Source organism: Chrysemys picta, chromosome 8 (genome assembly GCF_011386835.1).
Source record: "Chrysemys picta bellii isolate R12L10 chromosome 8, ASM1138683v2, whole genome shotgun sequence".
NCBI classification, from domain to species: Eukaryota; Metazoa; Chordata; order Testudines; family Emydidae; genus Chrysemys; species Chrysemys picta.
In genome coordinates, this window is record NC_088798.1 from 86,540,412 (window position 1) to 86,562,269 (window position 21,858).

At 38.8% G+C, this 21,858-nt stretch overlaps 1 protein-coding gene across 2 annotated transcripts in view; it reads right to left on the bottom strand.

The window, feature by feature from the left end:
- Positions 1-4,519: 4,519 nt before the first annotated feature.
- Positions 4,520-21,858, bottom strand: part of GABRA6 (gamma-aminobutyric acid type A receptor subunit alpha6) — a 31,118-nt gene continuing 13,779 nt past the window's right edge. Inside the window, exons 9-10 of one of the 2 annotated variants that reach the window (XM_005297985.4) lie at positions 11,360-11,632; positions 4,520-5,128 (exon numbers count right to left, since the gene is read on the bottom strand). In XM_005297985.4, coding sequence (XP_005298042.3) covers positions 5,078-5,128; positions 11,360-11,632 — 324 coding nt within the window. In that variant the 3' untranslated portion in view covers positions 4,520-5,077. Of the gene's footprint in view, positions 5,129-8,165; positions 8,565-11,359; positions 11,633-21,858 lie in introns of those variants that run through there. The other variant, XM_065554903.1, reaches the window with a different exon arrangement.

The following is a 21,858-nucleotide window of genomic DNA, read 5'->3' on the forward strand; positions in this document are numbered from 1 at the left end:
GGGGTTTAGAAATGTCATAGCAATAACTGCTCCACAACGGTTTGCAGCCTCAGCAGCTTGAACAGGCTCACATCTGAAGAACACATCTTATTGGAAAACTACTGCCAAGATTCAGGTTAGGGGGAGTCACAGCTGGTCACGTCTAGTCACCATGAGGTAATTTTAAATAAGAATATCAGTACATAGAAATGAGCTAGACCAGCAAGAATGGAAAGGACCCTTTTCAATATTTGCATTGTTTAGAATTACATTATTTTAACAATGCAATGAAAGTACTCCTGCAGTAAGGTATTGCTCAATGTCAGAGTAGCAGAAGTCAGGCCCTATGGGAGTAATGCTGCTTTGTGGACCCTGTTTGAATTTGAATGGAGGCTGATTATGAAAATGTTTCAGTTCAAATCACACAGCTGACGTCCCTCTACTTTGGACCGTGCCTAGTTTTAACTCCCATACAAATATGCAAATATCACTGCGTGAGGTGCTCTGTGTAATGGCTTTCTGACTTGTGCTGTATTATTCAGCCACTAAATATCTTTGTCCAGTATAGAGTTCCGGAGAAGGGTAGTGCCTGGTAAACAAGGGAGACAAAACTGGACCCTCAAGGTATGTGGAAACTTGCTTGTTTGCTCTGCCTTTTGTAGGTGACTTTTTTTTTTTTTTTTTTTTTTTTTAAGGAAATAGCTCCTGTTTAAGTGATGGTCTGAAAGATTTATTGTGTAGTTATGGTCAGAAATTGGAATGCAAAAGTGGCATGGCTGTGTGTGTCATATTTACACTTTGTCAGTAACTTCTATGTCCAATGTATTCAGATAACACACAATATTCCAGCATGGGGATATCAACCTGATATCTGAAAATCAAGCAGTAATCTTTATACTTTGTATATCACCGATGCAACACATTTTGGAGTCAGAATTCAGGTGACAATTTAGCTGAGGATATGTGAGAGAAAATGGAATATAGCTTACTCTTCCCACAGCTATACTCACTCTATATTGTGAATAACTTGTTTTTCCTCAATAAACTTAGCAGATATGTTTCAGCACCACTGTGCATTTTTGCAGTCACTTTTCACATCTCCCACATGAAGAGAAACTGAAAAGATTGGGATTGCTTACCTTAGAAAGGAGACGAATAAGAGAGAACTTGATAAAAATGTATTTTAAAAAATGAATGGCATTGAGAAAGTAGAACTGGAGCTTCTCTTCTCACTGCCTCAAAACACAAGGGAAGAGATGTTCAATGAAATTAAAAGGGGGCAAATTCAAAACAAAACAAAAAAGGAAATACTTTTCACACAATGCAGAATCAGACTAAGGAACTGATTGCCACAGAAATCCATTGTGACCAGAAAGATTCTAGATAACTCTGGATATGCTGTTATAATAAATGATAACACAAACTTTGGAAGAGACGTTAAATCTTGTACTTCAGGGTTTAAGCCAATCTATAACTATTAGAGATTAGGATGAGACCTAGTCTGGGAGTAGATTATTCCATATCTGCCTCCTGTCGGGTTCTCACATCTTCCTCTGAAGTTTCTGGTACTGACTACTGCTGGAGATATGATACTAGACTAGGTGTGCTGATCTACTATGGCAATCCCTATGTTCCACATTTTAAAACCCTGGCTGGAATTTTATTCAGTTTAGAAACCATGAAAAACACGGACCACCTATAACGGTACAGGTAACTTCTCTATTGTAAGGGGCTTTCCATTGTATCTACAATATAATTCTGCCCCATTCTCTGTTCTTAGTCATCTTTTTCTCCCCACTTACCATGGTTACATGCTTCCCATTCAGTAATTCAAATCCACATCTTGAATAGTCAGTGGTACAAAATCAGAGCTCACTTTTTATTAGGACTTAAGGAAAGCTCAGGTCAGTATTCATAGAACCTGTCTCCAGAGTGTGAAAACCCAGGATCTTTCTTCATTATTCATGAAGATTCTTGTGTCTTCTGGTCCGAGCATCCTGTTGGGCATATACATTTTCCCATCTCTAGCTTTTCAAAGTGCCTGTGCGAGGGTGTCTCAGGCCATCTTGGCCTCCCTGCTGGAGGCATCTGTGTCCTGACTACCCCTTAAGAAAAACCCACTTCAGCTGTGCTACCTGTGAGATTTAGTCCTCCAGAGGCCTAGAAGGGCCTGGAGGTGATATGGATGAATAGGGAGCCAGCAGGCCAATTAAGAAGGTTTACCTGCTTCCTTTGAGGGTAGTGCTGGGGGATACTGGGATGAAGGAGAAGTTCTTCAGTGCTAACTCAGAACCCCAGAGCCAGGCCAGGTCCAGTCCGATCTGGTCCTTGGCTTATAGCACTGCAGCCACATGTGTGTCTTTTATATTTGTTTGCCCGTTTAAAAGAATGGATAGCCAGATTCTAAGGTGGTTATTATTTAACCATTTAAAGATTGTATGCTGAGCTCATCGTACAGACCACCCTTGTCTGGACCAGTTGCTACTCCTTGTAAACTGAGGCAGGCAGCGCCTGCCACGCCACACCCCAGTGCAAGGGGGTGCAATAGTGGTGAGTGGAACTACTTACAGCACCACTGTCTAGTTCCTACTATTCCTATTAAAATGGTTCATGTCTTATAAAAGTAGTATACGTGTAGTAGTAATTACGAGCAGGATTGTTCCTCATTTAGAAAATGCAAGGAAAAATTAACTACTCCCCTTAATTTCTTTTAATTTGAGCTACTTATGCTCAAGTGTCCAAGCAGATACACAGGGGCAACTGCTTGCTTCACCTTGCCCATGTAAGAAACAAATCCCACTGAAGTCAGATGAACAGAATTTGGGCCCATACTATACGGAATATATTTGGGTCAAAACCTGAGAGCTCAACATCAGTTTTGAAGGCGCTAATACATTATTTCCAAGTTTAGATAAGTTTCATTGAACCAATCTATAGCTTAAAACACTGTAATCAGTGGGAGCTGTAGGTGTCAAGCAATTTTTTTCAAAGGCATTTGAAAGGATTTGTTTCCAAGCTTATATTTAGATTGAGTTGTTTTAACTAAAACAGAGTTAAATGCAAAATTAAGCTTTTTTCAGTTCCAGTTTAGCTTTCCCTTCACCTTTATACATTTATATTTTATAAACAAAGCTGTCCAAAATTATTTTGAAAACTGTTGTAGATTATTCACTGTGTGTGTGTGTGTATTACAGGTGTTTGTAAAGCAAAAATGAATACATTTACACAAGCCAAATATCCATTTTAAAATACAAATAACCTTTGGGCCCCCGGAGTTTAGTTTGTTCTTTGTCAAGTAAAATATATTTACAAATTATAAAATACAAAGTTGGGGGGAGGGGTCTGTGTTTAATAAAGATATTGTATGGAGACTAAAAATGGGGAAAGCTTTCACAATTCTGGTTTCAGAGCAAATGGGAAATAATTCAGTACACTTACAAGTACATTCAAACATGCCAGTCTGTTGCCTCTGGAATAAAATAAACTGCATATAATGACATCTCTGTGTGTAGGCTGCAATTACTATATTAGCCCAAGTGTACTGAGCATGAAACTTACTCCACCCACATAAAGTACACGCAGGTGGAGAGCAGGGAGGCTGAAACTGAACTGAGGATCTGACCTAGTGTGTTCTGTCTGGTTGCCAGACCAGGAGAAGCTACATACATATTAAATTTAAAATAGGGGGAAAGTAGACAATGAAAGCCAGATCCTAAGATGGTGTAAATTGGCATAGCTCAAGTGACGTCAGTGAAGCACTGAGAACTTACAAGAGCTGAGAATCTAGTCCCTGAATATTAACTCAGAGTGATAAAGAGGTTTGGTTTAGATGAAACAAGAAATCCTTTGCAATGCTTAGATCTGTGAACCACTGCAGCACCTAATCATCCCATTAATTTTAATTCAATTTAGCTTAACAACAATTTAATATAAATGTAGGAGTTCTTAGTTTATTTCTACTGCATGTTGTTCTCAATGCCTACCAATATCCACTGGGCTTGCTAGAAAGAAGGCTCAGGTTTTATTTCATTGGGTAAGTTCTCTCCAATTACATTCTTAAACAAGGGTAATGGAGATGAAGGGTGGGTATATAATAAAATGTCAGAACGCAAAGAAATATGTAACATAAATACTACAACAAAGACTAGACCTTTCTTTGTTACAAGAGTGTGAATCAAATTGTAAATACACCTCTACCCCGATATAACGCTGTCCTCGGGAGCCAAAAAATCTTACCGTATTATAGGTGAAACCGCGTTATATCGAACTTGCTTTGATCCACCGGAGTGCACACACACCCTCCCCCACCGGAGCGCTGCTTTACTTCGTTATATTCGAATTTGTGTTATATCAGGTCGCATTATATCGGGGTAGAGGTGTACCTTCAAATCTAATGGTGATTAAAGTGACACCAAACTTGCTGGTAGTACTTTATCTGTGTATAGGCAAGATAAAGTGCAATATCTTAATTTACCAGCTCAGATTAATAAGCAGTGATTTACAAGTCCTGTTCCATTCCCCTTGGCATATATTTTATATATTTTTATATAGTGTATGAATCTTCATTTAAATTTTACATTTAAACAAGATGATAAAAACAAGGATACAAACAAATGTACAGCATTCAGCATGAAAAATTGATAGGGTTCAACCCTCTTTGATAGGACATCTCAACAGATATTAGGTGTAAATTGACAACAGCCCTATTGATTGCAATGGAGCTGAGCCTACTCACGCTAGCTCAGAATCAGGTTTTCATTAGTACCCTTAAAAGTACTTAAGGGAGATGTTACAAGGAATCTCAATTTTGATTCAAGATTTACCTTCAAACATTCATAATAGAATTAGAACAAGTATAATTCTCAGTCCTAAACCATTTAACAAAATAAGAACTTGAGCTTGCACTCTGAATCAACACCTTAGAACTTTGCACAGAGACTGTCCCTTCAAGCGGCCAAGCATCTAAATTTCCAGATGGTGTCCCACATAAATATGTTATATTTTACATTTAGGGCGGGCAGAGAGACAGACACTCATCCTTTGAAGTCACTGAGCTTCACAAGACGGTCAGTGATTTGTCAAACCTGTGTTGCGTACATCAGTTGGGCTGATAGTCATTCCGAAGATGCATTGCAGTGGGTTCAAAAAACTGAAAGAAAAGGAACAAGGGAAATTTCAGGCATGTGCTGCTAACAATGCAGTCAATCAATAACACAACTCAGCTATTGATTCCCAGCTGCCTCAGCAGGCTTAAACCAGCAACATATTGTAAGGGAGAATCTTCTCAGGATTAGAAGCAACATTCGCTCCTGGGATCAGCAAAGCTCAATTCTAAGTATGTATGATAATGACTCTGGCTAGTTCTTTTGCAGTTCATTTTATTTTCCAGTGGTTAAAATGAAGCATGATATTATATACATTGCAAGGGTCAGCGAGGTCTTATGAATGTTAGCATATTAGTATATATGGGAATGGGCGACATGGGATGGATCACTTGATGATTACCTGTTCTGTTCATTCCCTCTGGGGCACCTGGCACTGGCCACTGTCAGAAGACAGGATACTGGGCTAGATGGACCATTGGTCTCACCCGGTAGGGTCATTCTTATGTTAAATGCCTCTCCAGTTCTCACACTTCTTTCTGCTGGTCTATCCACTCTGCTGCTGCTAAAATCAATTCCTCACTCACATCTCTGTGCGGTTTCTGCATCACATTCAAAGTCTACATCTTCTCCTTTAAGCTCCTGCAAAACTTCCTTCCTCTATCCCACCATGCTCATCTCCAGGTAGGTGCGGAACAAGAACAGCAAGAGTTACAATATGGAGGTTCCAAAAAAACCCACAATTTGGGAAGGGATATAAATCCTCATTCTTCAGGTCATAAACCAAATTCTTACTGATTGTGAAAGATGGAGAAAGATTCCCTTGGGGCAGATGTTCCCATAACTGCCCACTGCAAGGCTTCTTGCACCTTCCTCTGAAGCAGCTAGTCAATGTCAGAGACTGGACACTGGAGTTGATGGACTGCTAGTCAAATTTTTAATGGCAATTGCTATCTTCCTAATACATTATTCATTGCACATTGGTTTTAGACAGTATGTCTCATGTAGAACTGTGTGAACAAAGTTTATTTGGGGGAATTTATTATCCCTTGCATATTATTTCCACAGTTAGGGCTATTTCAGATCTAGGGCAGCTTTCACTGAAGCAACCTATATTTTTTTTCAAGTTTGTTAGATTCTCCGCTCATAAATCCCTGTATCTGGCTTGTCTGTCCTGGTGGTTTTGGAATGGGTGCCTCCCACCGTGCTCAGCTGATGAGTGTGTGCATGCAAATACAGTTGGCAGTATTCCAGTGTCATGTAGGTGTGATGAGGAAGTCACATTCTGATACTTTGCAGCTAAATTAATTACAAATTGACCTTACGTAGAAAAGGAATAAGTCCTCTTAGAGTAGTGGTTTTAATGCTTTGATTTTTCATATTATAAATGGTACATCCATGCTGCTGCAGTTAAACATCTGTCAGCATTTCAGTTATAAATCTCTCTTTGCAGAGGCTTATAACATGGCTACCAAAATTCATTGAGCTCTAGAAACTGACATCTGTGGTTTCAGGACTCTTTTATATAAAACATTACAAACACTTCAATTTTCCTGTTACGAATTGCACGAGAGGAAAAAATAAGTGGGACTCTAATTATAAAGCCAAGCAAACTGCAAGCAGAACATTGTGTTAGCTTCATTTCACAACTCTGCTGATACAACTGTGGCCCTGTAACACCACTGCTACTCCAGCCCTGAACAGGTGTTGAGCAATAATGGCCAAGTGTGTCAAAAATACCAAACCATGTGGTGGTTTTATGATATGGACAATTGCTATTTAGGGACAAAGAAAACTCATTTCCACTCATGATCTAGCTAAGATTTGAATCATTTCTCTTTACCCTATTTTCTTCATGAACAGAAAATTCCCATAATCCTCTTGTTTTAACTTGCATTTGCTTTTCTTTCATTTCAGAGGGTTTTGTCATATTACTTAAACGTAATGCAGGCCTGGGCATAAGTAACTTACTTGCCTCATTTCTTAGTGGACATGACGGGCAAGGTAAATTGATCAGTTGGCTAGAGACAGGATGTCTGCGTTAGCTGAGATAAGTGGGAATATCAGGATACCGTTTACAATGGACAAAATAAGCCTGGAATGTAAGATGAGGTAAAAAGTAGGTCGTGCATGCACAGTGTGTGGACAGAGCATGCTGTACAGGGATTGATTCCTGCAGAGTAACCAAACCAATACGGAAGCGTATGATGCAATGTATAGTTAAGAATGCATGTGTTATTAGTGTTGGTAAAGATGTATATAAGAAAAACTTTTGCCTATACCCACCCCCTATACTTGAATCTGATCAACTCAGCATAGCTTTGATGTATGCAAAATAAAGGAGCCTGAGTGACAAGACTGGAGTCAAAATGAGTTCTTTGGTAACTGAGTGGAAGAGGTCTTGGGGGACCCCCAACATAGATCAAACCAGCAATTTTACAAAAAATTTGATAAAGTTATTTGTGAGATTCTCTGATCCAGCTGAGTCATACTTGGCAAAGGACCAGTGGGGGGAGAGGGTCTGACATTACACCATTTATCCAACCCCAACTCCTGATGTCATGAAGTATCAACCACATAAAACAAACCAGCCTGGAAAGTTGCCAGGATCTGTTCAAAAACCCAGAGTTCAGCTGGATTCAGTAACGTCCCAGTGCACCAACTTTCCCCAGCCATGCGCCATAATCTAGATCTTGGGAGGACAGTACGACATAGGACCTGCTATGTCAGCACTCTGCCATCAGTGGATTCCTCTCTCTAGGAGAAATCCTCCAATGCTTGGATCCACTGGGTTTATCGCTGCCTTGCACAGATGGATTGGAACAAAGGGGCCATAAATTTAGCCTATGGTATACCTGTGACCAATGGGCATAAATGCTCAGTTAGTTTGTAGCTTGTTGAAGTTGATGGGATTCATATATACATTATGACAACATTTTTCCCTTGATTATTTTGTTAGTATTTAGAGTATATTTTTCCCTTATGGCATTTTCTATTGTTCTGCATATAGAAACAACATTCAGAAGAAGTAAACATGGGAAGACACTTCTTTCAATACACAAAAATCTAATTATTGCATCTGTGCATCTAATATTTTTATTTTTTCCTTTTTAATTGCGTTTTCCAGAATTGTACTGTTCTCTAGAAATAAGAAGAAGAAAATTATTTAATGATAACGATTTAACATTTATGAAGCACTGCACCTCATTATGAATCCCAAAGTGCTTTACAAATTGTATTAACTGACACACCATGCAAACTATACAGGGATCACTCCATTCACCCCTAAAATGCAGCCACTTATGATTTGGGCAATAAGCAGTAACTATTTGATAGTGCACAGCAATAGTTCCCAAAAGCCTCAGGGACAGATCTTCAGCTGGTGTAAATCAGCATGGCTCCATTGACTTCAGTGAAACTATGCAGATTCACTCCAGATGAGGGTCTGACTCCAGATCATGAGGTAAAGAAGAATACTGTAGCCTACTGAAATAAAAAGGAGAATTTGGGCAGACTATATAATGATCTGAATTGGAAAACAACCAAGCCACCGGTGTTAACACACCTGCTCTTACAAAAAGTGCCATGGATCTTTATTACAAGTGATCCAGAGCTCGTTGTTATGTCTCATCTAAAAAATGGCTGGTCAGTTTCTCAGCTCGTACAAAGTGGCATCATTCCGTTGACCTTGCTCAATGGAGCTACACCCAGTTTAAATCAGCTGAGGATCTGACCCAGTAGTTCTAGCCCCACACTCCACCATAAAACATACTGGAGAAATCTGGATTGAATACAGACTAAAGGGGTAAAGTACCACCTTCAGAAACACCAACACCACTTATTGCAACACGTATTGTATGATTTCCTTAAAGGTCTCCCATCCAATTACTTATCCAGACTACCCTTGCTTAGATTATGAGATCTGGCTGTACAAAGTGGATTTATTTTAAGAAAATGCAAACACAAATGCAAGTTGTTATTCATTTGTGAAGCCCAAGTGATAAATAATTAAAACTATACCTTCATATGGTTCATATTATAGGGATCCAGATCTCTTGTAGGCCCTAATCCTGCAAAGCATTTAAGCATGTGTGTAACTTTGCTCTATGATTAGTGGAACTATTCACCAGTTCCACAAAGTACTTAAGGACATTCATGATTGGGGACACTAGTCCCTGATAATATTACTATACAGAATGTGCCATAGTGTTTGCACATGTAATGGATATTTGGATAATATTAAGGTATTTATTTTGAAAAAAGATGTAATAAATGATTTTTTTAAAATCTAATAAAACTGGATTGTTATATAAAAATGTGGAAATGTAAGGCTCTATGGACCGAATGTGCCACTTCCGTAAAGTAGATGCAAGTCTATTGACTAATCTCCATTGACTTCTTATACAAGTTATACACTGATCCAATGTAGTCAGGGTGTGAAAAATATTAATAATGTTCAAAGATATTGTGGCAGGATTCAATTTCTTAAAACAATTTATTTCGGTAGCGTATCCCTGTTTAGTAACTTTGGGCCTAATCCTGCAATTGAGTTGAATTGACCTGTTTACATGGCCTAGGCTTTGCAGAATTATGCCTTAAGTAGAAAAGATTAATATAGCAAAATGACTATAGGCATTTAAGGCAATGAAAAGTTAGTGAGATAGTATAATAGATTATAATTCTAACAATGAATATCAAAGCCATCATTCTTCACAAATGAGTAAACGAAAAGCAAAATGTAATTTATGGAGAGGTGTCTGAAAAATACTGAAACACTGACCAAGTTCTGTAGTTCTGCTTTAGGATTTCTGCCATACCATAAGGCTAGTCCTGAAAAGAATTTCTCAGTTGTATGTGTCTTTTGGGAGCATTTAAAAGTGAAACATGAAAAATTATTTCAGTCAGCACTATTTGAGAAGCCTTTAAAAAGTCTAGGGTTAATATTTATGGTAATATACCTGGTTCAACTTAAATTTTTCATAGCTACTGTGGGAAAACAACAATAGTCTTTCATTTTTCATCCTCAATTTAGAATTTCAGAGCAAGATCCTCATTTGATACAAATCAGAACAGCTCCAATAAAGTCAGTGGAGTTTACACCAGTTTACAATAGCTGAGTATCTGCCCCGCAAACTCTTATACTACCAGTTCATGTAATAATTATGTATTGTATATATTTGTTTTAGGGGAACCTGAATATTTCTGATTGGTTGCGTGTGTGGGTGTGAGAGAGAAATACATATGTTTTCGCTCTCTGTTGTGTATTCAATATTGTTCAAATGTGGCCATTCTCTCTGTAACTCTCACACACAAAGCAAAGTATATTCATAACATCCAGTGCAATGTATTAGGTGGTTCAAAGACAACATGGCAACAAAGTAAACACCTCATGGTTTGCATCATTCTTTTGTCCCATCAGCTGTATTTAGGTGAAAGACGATAAGTTCAAAGGAGAATTTAAGCTATTAGAAGAAAGATTTAGGGTTTTAATGACTGCCTGGAAATGATAAGCTAATCATTGACAGATTATCCCAGGAGCATTCAATTTGCATCATATGCATCTTTTTCACACCACCTAGGAATGAGGCTGGGAATACTAAGGACAGGACATTGTGCTGTTTAATGCAAATAAGACTAAATCTTTTAAACAGAGTTATGCAAAGGGGGATGGTGTGTGTGCGTGTGTGTATTCAAACTTTATTGAGGTAAAAAGATACATATAAATAAATATATATATAAATAAAACCCTGGTGCATATATAGAATGATGATGGAGCAGTATTTAGAGAGTGTACAATCCAAGTGCAGCCAATTTTTTCCTACTGTTTAATGTTTAGAATACATCTTAAATTTTTCTTTCTTTTAAGAGACCATGCAAAATAAACTCATCTTAAGGCAATCATAGGAGATATTAGGGTTCTTATCGCCTTCATGTCACTTCTTCAACAAATACTATACCATTCCTTGTCACACCTAACAAGATTAAGTGATGAAAGAAATAAAATTTGCTAGGAATACTGTCATATACACAGTCTTAGACAACTGCCCCCAACCTGCCCAATGTAGAAAGAAAAGTTTTTAATTTCTCCCCTATGAATAGCATTACTTCCTTGTCTTCAATACTTCTTTCTTACTGGCTGCTAATGTATATTATCACAAATTTCCATGCTGCAAAGAGCTGAGTAACTGAAGTTCCAAGGCTGATTTAAAAAAAATGCTGGCCCCTAAAGCATACTTCCATTCTGTAACAGTTGAACACAATTAAACACTTGTACTCACTTCCATAGTGTCTTTTGAAAGGTAAACAACCCAATATACCAGGTTGAATCCTGCAAATGCCACTGGAAAGAGGATCCGGGAATACTGGTCTATTTTACTAGTGCCTCCAATTGCTGGTGGTGGTGGTGGTGGCAGTGGTGGGGCTGGCGGGGGAATAGATGTCGGTTGACCTTGAGATGCACTATTGGACATTATGCTGGCTTCACGGGACTGGTCCGTCTGAGAGGTTGTGGAGTTCATTCGCTTCTTCAGGTTACAATTGGAATCAGAATGCTGTAGAGAGAAAACATTACCAGATTCTCAGCTGTGAGATTTGAGACACATGTTTGCAATTTCTTTCAACATATTGAAATTAGACTTCCCTCTGCCTTTCTGCTTGGTTTTCTGAAGGTTTTTTTTTTTTTTTTGTATTCCTCTATGCACAGTTTAAAGTACACACAGAACTATACATATAGACATGCTAATGGCCAGAGTCAGTTTTCTGGTGCATATATGTGCACCACTCTCACAACATGAAAGATGCATGCAGATATCTGAGGCAATATTTGGCTCAGAGCTTTGATATAAGATGATCGAAGAAAAAATGTTCTACAAATAATGTTGTGTTACCATTATTATATATGTGGGTTGGAGGAGGGAGGGAAAGACAATAGATCAGAAGAGAAACCAGAGCGAAAAGACAGATGAGAGAACACAGAAGAAAAGAGATTCAGTAGACATAAATCCCATACTTCTCTTCTACGTCAGTGCCTCAACTTATAGGGCCAAATTCTACCCTCAGATATGTACACACAAATCCCTTTGGCTCCAACAGATGTTGCATACAGATAGCTGAGGACAGACATTTTCTCTAACTAGGATTTTTCTGCCACTTTTTTATAGCATAATCTATGTTTAATAAAAATGAAACCCTGCTGTTTTTCATGCTTTGCAGAATAGCACTGACCATCACAGATCACTGACATCAACATCTGTTCCTCCATTGTTCCCCTTGCCAAACTATCCCTCTCAGAACTCAACCAGGCTATGAAATCCATAAAATTCAGCCAGATCCACTGATGCATTCTGTTTGCCTTCCCTATAAAGGATCCAGAGAATGCCCAGTTAATTGTCAAATGTTTTCCTATCCTGCTTGATTCAGAAAGACTGAAAACAGGTTGACTGTGCTTATTAAGCATGGATGAACTCTCCTGGGGATCCTTAACCACCAGGGAGGTATTTATGCTCAGTTCTATCTTAATTCTCTCTCGATTCCTGCCACTGAAGTTTTTCTACCATGTGAGTCTGTTATTTATTATTTATATTACCGTAGCATGTAAGAGCCTCAGTCATAGACCAGAATCCTATTGTGCTGGTTGCTGTAGAAACACAGAACAAATGACAGCCCTTACCCCAAAGAGTTAACAATCCAGTGGATTCACTGATTCTGCTCAGTTCTGTCTACTATCATCATAGCTAGGCTTGAGGCTTACAGAATCTGAGGAAGGAAGGTGTCCCAAGAACCTATGTTTCAGGGTTATGGATAAAAATGTTGGCACTTAAATTGGGTATAATCTCTGTGGATGTGAATTAGTGAAAACCTAAAGAGCTTTTTCAATCATCCTCTGCAGAAACTGAATGACTGGAACCGATGACTGAAGTCTTCAGCAATTTAAATATCATTAGATTAACAAGAATACTTGTATTGTAAAATAGAGTTGGGATATTACTTCTTCACACAATGCACAATCAACACACAGTCAGCTTTGGCAGGGGATGTTGTGAAGGCCAAAAGTATATCTGGGTTAAAAAACGAATTAGCTAAGTTTATGGAGGATAGGTCCATCAATGGCTATTAGCCAAGATGGTTTGGGACGCAACCCCATAATCTGGGTGTCTTCTAACTGCCAGAAGCTGAGACTGGACAACACTTGCCCTGTTCTGTTCATTCCCTCTGAAGTATATGGCACCGGCCACTGTTGGAAGTCAGAATACTGGGCTAGATGGACCATTGTCTGACCCAATATGGCCATTTCTATGTTTTTATATTTGAATTGTATAGCACGGTAAAATGCTGTTGGATGTCTAGTTTTGGTTACAAAACTCTGCAAAATTCATTATTTGGACATTGATTTTTATGACAATCATTCATTTAAGAACATCCCAGTGTCTTATTGTAAAAGTTTTATGGCTTGATTCTTCAGCTGCTCCATGCATTGGACTTCATTTCAATGCAGAAGCTGCAGGATTGAGCCTTTAGCATATAAAGAGATGAACATGTGTTTGTGACGGGTTGGATCACAGAAACCCCCTTGGAAACTGCCAACTGATGTGCCAAGACTACTACTGCCCCTGCCTTTCCTGCCAGCTTGGAACCCCAGCACCCTGTCTTCCTGAGCCAGACACGGCCGTCTGCTCCAACAAAGACCCAGGGTCTGAATTACTTGTCCCAAAGCTGCAGACTTAACTGAAAGTAGCTTACAGAAGTGTTCTTGCCTTTAACACTCAGATGCCCAACTCCCAATGGGGTCCAAACCCTAAATAAATTTGTTTTACCCTGTATAAAGCTTATACAGGGTAAAATTGTTCACCCTCTATAACACTGATAGAGAGATATGCACAGCTGTTTCTCCCCCCCCCCCAAGTATTAATGCATACTCTGGGTTAATTAATAAGTAAAAAGTGATTTTATTAAATACAGAAAGTAGGCTTTAAGTGGTTTTAAGTAGTAACAGACAGAACAAAGTGAATTACCAAGTAAAATAAAATAAAACACGCACGTCCATGTCTAATCAAACTGATAAAATCTCACCCTGAGAGATGTTTCAATAAGTCTCTTTCACAGACTGGATGCCTTCCTAGTCTGGGCACAATCCTTTCCCCTGGTACAGCCCTTGTTCCAGCTCAGGTGGTAGCTAGGGGATTCCTCATGATGGCTTCCTCCTCTTTGTTCTGTTCCACCCATTTATGTATCTTTTGCATAAGGCGGGAATCCTTTGTCCCTCTGGGTTCCCACCCCCTCCCCCCCACCTATCCCTTCTCAATGGAAAAGCAGTAGGTTAAAGATGGATTCCAGTTCAGGTGACATGATCACATGTCACTGTAAGACTTCATTACCCACTTGCCAGCACACATCTATACAGGAAGACTTACAGGTAAAACAGAGCCATCTGCAGTCAATTGTCCTGGTTAATGGGAGCCATTAAGATTCCAAACCACCATTAATGACCCACACTTTGCATAATTGCATAATCAGTTATAGTTCATATTTCTAGTTTCAGATACAAGAGTGGTACATTTATACAAATAGGATGATCATACTCAGTAGATCATAAGCTTTGTAATGATACCTTACAAGAGATCTTTTGCATGAAGCATATTCCAGTTAAATTAGCATCTTTTTATAAAATCATATAGAGTGCAACATCACAGTTTTGAAACAGTTATTCTATTCTATGGAAATCTATAGTTAATATCATGCACTTACGGATAACCAGATAACCTGGTATTGACAATATGTCTTATGTTTGGTAAACAAAAGGGATATAAAAGAATTATCTTCCTAGTATTCGGTATCACTGCTATATGAAAGAGAACAACACACTTCTCACAAGAGGCCAGATTCTGCTCATGAATGCACAAGCTGATTTCCCATTGAAATCGATTGAAGTTGTATATGTGTATCCACCTGCAGAATTTGGTCTAAGAAGACATAAACAGAAGGCAGTAGAGAAAAATAAGCTTCTATTTGCACAACAGATAATGCTTTCTCTCTCTCTCGCTCGCTCTCTGTTTCTACCCCTCCCCCAGCCATTTCTTTCCTGAATCCCAAGCCCCCTGCCCACACTATGTCAAGTAACTGAAGAGTAACATATTTTGCAGATGGATTATAAGTGGCATACATACTGTGGGGCTATGTCTATCTGGAACACAGATGTTTGATTTTTGTATTTTCCAGTTACACTGCAAGCAGCAGACAGGTTTGAAGGGGGGATCATCCACAGATGTGTCACAGAAACAGAAAGAGGGTTATCCATGTGCACTGGCACTAATCATAATAATCCTTCTCTCTAAACAGACTGGCTGTTTGAGCCTGAGCCATTACTTTCGCTCAGAGTCACTATCCCATTCTGCTTTTGTGTCCTGCTTTCGAAACTGGAATGTTGCTAGACACACAATGTGGTTTGTCTTTAGCTTTAGTACAAGAGGGCTTGGTCTCTCCACAGTGCAGGAAAATGAGCAGAATTTTTTTTAAGTGTTTGTTATTTCATCATATCACTTGTCAATTAACAGCATTCTGACATATATAGATCGGACCAAATTCTGCCTTGAATTACACAGGATTTAGTACACTGAAGTCAAGGAGTACCATGGTGTACTTTCTATTGTTCCACTGTTATTGCAAAGATAGCAAATCCCTTTGTATAGGGAGTTGGTTGAGGGGAGCTGAGGTGGTAATTTTTTCAGTGGGTTTATTAAATCTTTGTTATATTTACGTTGCTGGAAGGGTGGGTTATCTGCAGGTACTTGTCGGAGGTTGTTTACTGGGGGACATATTTTTAACAGTGAAGTATTCCCAGAGCATGGTGTGGGCAGTTCTTTATTTAGTATAGCACAAATTTTAAGAAATAAACATCCCTACCCATAGATGCTGGAACTAGGGGAACGAAGTGGGGGGGGGGGAGGGATGCTGCCGCATCCCCCTGGCTTGAAGTGGTTTCCATCATATACAAGGTTTATAGTTTGATTCAATGGCTCTCAGCACTCCCACTATATGAATTGTTCCAGCACTCCTGTCCCTACCATGCTATGAAGGAACATGCTCTTCACATCAGATGATGATAAATTTGGGGAGGTTTTGCCACCACAAGATACAGGAGATTCCTTTTATTTTAACTTCTCCCTTACTTTCAAGGGCCCACCTGTATATTTTCATTTAGCATTGCAGTCACAGAATCCTTGATCACAGATTCAAGGTGGAATATATTAATTAGTCCCAATTCTTGGGTCCCATTGTGCTGTGCTCAGCAGAAGACATGAAAGGAGAGAGACAAGATAGTTTTAGGCTCCCAACCCTGGACCTAGCCAGTGGCTGGATGGCAACTGGAGCAATTAAAAGGAGCATCAAATTGCTTTAAGTTACACCTCAATGGCCTATTCCAGCAGCCAGGACACATTATGGCTCCAGCCATTAATGGCCAGTTCCTTGGGCATGCCCCATACACTGAGGAACATCAGGTAGAGCTGGTATAACTCTCTGGAGGGGAAACCTCAAATAGCTGCTTAAACCAATTTAAAGATCCCTGTTTGCTACTTAAACAATGCAAAAGGGGCAGATGGAAGCCTAGGACTTGGTCTGTTGTGTTGCAATGTGTCTTTACCAACACTATCTTTGTAAATTATTCTCCAATTTATAATACAACTTTTTCTCAGCTACCAATGAAGACTCACCCAGAAACACTGGCCAAAGGAACAGCAGCAAGAGGATGCATCAACCTGGGGCTCTCATTCAAATTAAATTGATAAAGTTTGTGCGTGAGGATGGGAGCTCTGAGTAGTTGCTGTAGTCATTAATTTTCTCTACTTGGATTTTCCCTTTTGAGTGTTTTCTTTGACAAAGAGCATTGAGATTAGGATGCAGTGATGAAATTTGCCAAAACACTAAACAGAAAGAAAATATATGAACTATTACAACTAGCAAGCTATGTTAATCCCTGCTTTTATGGGATATAATAAAGCAAACTTGTCCAGCGCACCTAAGACAAAATCTCAAACATTGTTAGTTGAGCTGACAAATTGCAAAAGAAACTGGCTTCTTTACGTGGCCTCTTTGCTGACAGTGTAGAATTGTGATGTTGCAGCACAATGAAAAAAATTGCTCCATGCCTGCAGTCTGACCCTTGCGTGTGGACCTTTGCACGATGACTCAAAATTAAACAGGAGGTGCTGTACTGCATAGAATAGTAAGGTGCTGTCTAGGACTAACTAAGGTCATACAACTAAACTAATTTATACCCTTTGGATGCCCACAAAGCAGCTGGGAGTCTATTCCATCCAGATACTTATCTCCCTCCGTTCTCATTGACTTTGCTAGGGTTTTCTTGGCACAACTCAGGAGGCTCTCAGCAAATTGCAGCATCAGGCCCTTACCTCCAGTTAGAAAAGATAGAGCAAATATCGCTTTGGCGTGTATGTAATTCTGTATTCTAGCCTTCTCTGTTTTTATAGGGATGCTGTGTGTGTATTATTAATTTTGTGTGTATATTTTTCTCTTCATATTTCTAATTAAAAATCGCTTTGAAATTATCTATAAATCTGCCTTCCTTTGTACTGTGGATATGTGATTTTGCTGTCAGTGCAGCATGTAGCATGGCATTAAAATGAGCATCTTATGTATGTGCCTAGATATCAACAAACTTTAAAACAATTTGTACTTGTTCTTAGTGCTGTCTCCTTTGCTCATTTAAGATTATGTACTTTTCCTGTCAGTACAGTGAAGGCAAAAGAAAATAATGTCAATAAACTCTAAACGTTCAGATAGAAAAATGTGATATTTCTTATTTCCTTTGTAATTTACTAGGCTAAGGATATAGAATTTTGCTGTCATCACACTGGAATGAAAATGAAATTAGTGCCAAAGCTCAAATATGCCTGAACAAGCATTAAACAAGAAAAAAGCATATCTCCTACTCTTTTCCCGCTTTCCTCTTATTAATATACCTATCAATATGTGACATTCCTACCAGTGCTACACAATATAAATTAAATCACTAACTAGTGGCCTTAAATCCTCAAAGATTATTCAAGGGCCTAACTTCCATTATGGGTGTTAGGTGCCTGACTACTTTTGAGGATCTAGACCCTAGACACTACAAGACTTAGACGATAACAATAATTAATAATTGATTATTATCAATTATTAAGAGCTTTTGTTCTTATTTTTGTTTGTTGACCTAATGGCAAAAGGACTCTAAGGACACTCTTTTAGATCCCAGTGACATAGATATAGATTTAAAACCAAAATACCATTGAAAATATTAAATTTTATTACTTCCAAATTGGGCCAGATTACTGAGCCTTTACTCACGCTGGTGAGTACTTACTCATAAGAGTAATCCCAATGAAGTTAATGAGACCAACTTTATGAGTAACTGCTTACCAGTCAGTATAAGAGGTTCACTGTCTGGCCCTCGATTAGTAACCTTCTCTCCAAAGTTCTACATTGCTCCCAACATCTGTTGAGTCCATCACCAACATCTAAAACAGTTAAGGAATTGGCACAACTGGGCCCACAGCTATTACTAATGCTATTAACATCTGCAGAAGAAACACAGAACTCCATCATCACATCTCAGCAGGTAAAAAAAAAAAGCTCTTTTAAAGATTTATGATCTTGCTATCTCAATGCAGTTCCATGATATGACACATCAAAATGCAGACTGACACTGCAGGGCCTTTGAAAAAAAATATTTATTTTATGTTATTTATGTTAAATTTATAAAGCCAACTTTTGCTCTTAGATACACTGGTGCCTACCCAGCAATTTAAATGGAATTATTCTGGAGTGGCCCATGTGGAACTGTGAGCAGAAGCAGTCTCTCCACTTATTTTGTGCAATCTTTGCAGCTTTTATACAAAAAGAAATGATATTCCTTCATTTTACTGTGCAATCACATTTGTTTTGTCCTATTTTAATATGTGCTGCTGTGACTACTGAGATCAGACTGCAATACTGTGCGAAAATGTCTAAATGCTAGTGGGGAAAAACCCTCATATCATACAAGACATTTAACATATATTTCTGTAGGATTTCAACTCTCTCTTCTCTCTCCCATCCCTATCGCCCAGCTCGGTAGCTCTAGGAAACATTTAACTCATGTGGATCCAAATGGTCATCAGTTACTTGCCCTCTCCTTTCAGCCACATCAGGATACTCATTAAACATGTCCAACATATTCTGATTGATGTAATCGCAGGGAACTAAACCCTTTATACTGGAAAACCATCAGGCTCCTCTACACTTGAGGAATGTTGCTTAAAGACAGAATAAGAATCCTCTGCTGTCGGAGCCATATCACTTTGTGGCTTAGGAAAAAGAGCTGTTTGAGAAAACAAATAGCAAAATGCTTTCACAAAAACATTTAATTGGAAGGGGTTTTTATTTGTTGTTTTTTTCACATTTCATTTGTTTATCAAAATGTCATCAAAAATTCTGACCAGCTGTATAGGAAATAATCCCTGTTAAGCTCTTTGACTGTCATGCAGCAAAAGCTCTTGGATACTGTACAACAAGCACCCATACTAAGTGACTTAGGTCCCTGTCCTCTAGTGTACTGGGGGACCCTGGCTCCCTCTTGAAGTCAGTGAGAATCCAGAGGGTTCTAGGCACCTAGGGACCCGTGCAACCCTTTCAGGATCTGGGCCTACTGAATAAAGAGAGCTGTGAGGAAGAAACAATATGATTCATATTTAAAACACAAACACATATTTTAAATGGAATAAAATCTAAAAGCTGCACTGCTTTCCTATGCTATAGATTCTGAGTTTGTTTTTGATATGCTGGAACAAATGTAATTACTGTAAGAATAAAAATGGGCTTCCATCAGGGTCCAGATGCATTCTCAGCTTGTTGCTGTCATATTTTGGAGTGGAATGCCCATAGTTTTGTATTTCACACAGAGATCACCTGCAGCTGACAAAATACAATGAGCCAAATTCTGCTCTGAGCTACCTGAGGTAAATTCATAGTGACTCCTTGGCAACCAGTGAAGTCACTCTGGGTTTGTATCACTTCACTGAGAGCAGAATTCAGCCCACTGTATCTGACTGAAAACAATGGAGTCCAAGGACTTAATGGAAGTTTGTAGCAACTCCACTGAGCATGACAAAATAGAATTTGGCCTTGTGCCTTCTCTATTTTTAGATTACAGAGGTTTGGTGGAGGATTATGTAATAATATATTAGCAAGAGATTTTGACTAAAAGAGGCATTTGAACAAAATGAACTATCCCGAAGGGTGAGAGGGACACTTCTACTGTATTTTGAATGATTTTTGTAGTAGACAAAATTAGATTTGGAATTGTAAAAAATTGAACATATTCTGAATCCACTTTAACTTGATGGGTTTAAACTATTCAAGCAACTAAAGCTTTTAAATGACTCTTTGAATTTTCATCAATGCTAGATCTTCTCTCTGGTCTTGTCTGCTACAATGAAATGTTTGGGTGCAACTATCTCATTGTTACTATACCACCAATGGAAGTGTTTGTGTAGACAGGGGCATATACACTACCATATCACTTAGACTGGTTGGGGCAGGCTTAGAGGACATGATGGCAAAAATGCTGGTGTCTTATTTACACTGTAACTCACCCCATTAATACCACTAATGAAATTGTATTGGGAGCACTGAATGATTCCCAGTCTAACACAGACACAACTCTTTTATATTTTCTGCTCCTGGACTCTTCAGTAACTAGCCCAACCTTAACATTCTCCATCAGCTTTCACTATCTAAGGAGTAAGTTCTATAAAGACAGAAGGCAGATAGCACTCTTCCTTCTGACACAAACACTGCTCACTACATATCTCCTAAAACTCCCAACTGATAAACCTAAACCCCTGGCAATCACCAAAAAAAACAAAACAAAACCCACCATTATAGTGGAAGAAAGGTTTTTTTTTTTAACTCTGCTGGAGAAATAATAGAACTGAACAGAAAAGGAGACAAGAAGATCTGAGGGCATAGGAGAACGTGAAGATTTTTCATTAAGGGATTTCTTTTAATCACGTGAAGCAGAGAACTTGGTAGCTACTTAGGAAGGTGGGGGGTTAGAGAAAATTTTTCCTCTTTAAAACATTGTTGAGGGAGAATAGCACGGGGCCTGGTTTAAAAAAAATTCTGAGACACACAGAAGACATCTTAGAAAAGACAGAAAGTCTTGCAACAATATTATACAAGGATTTAGAACAAGAAGAAATAGACCTTGCAGAAATCAGAGAGGAAAGGAACTGTAAAAGAAAGCAATGATATGACTTAGAATCAGATAAGGAGTAAGGAACCAAAGCATTGGAACTGAATAAAAAACAGAAGGGGCAGGGTTCTAGAAAGAAAAGGAAAAAGAGACTATACAAATAGGAGAGTGATATAGAGGCAGTATACAAAACACACACACAACTCCTTTCCTCAAAACACCTTCCTTAATGACATTTTAGTTCCTATTAACTCCCCTTGAAGCAGGCTGCCTTCTTACAAGAATTTTTCCCAGCATGCCTTTATGGGGATCAGCCTTTTAAATCTAACAGAGTCAAGCAGCTGCAGTCCTAAAGAAGCCACTTTTGCAACTGCTTGCTACATCTCCTTCTTCTAGTTCATAAGAACTCTTAATTCTTGTGGTTTCCCTTGGTTTTCCCTTTCCTATTCCTGAGGAGATAGGTACATCCTTATGCCAAACCAGCAGGGTGGAAGTTGGAAAATATTCCACAGGTATAAACAGTGACCGCTGACTCTCTGAAGATAC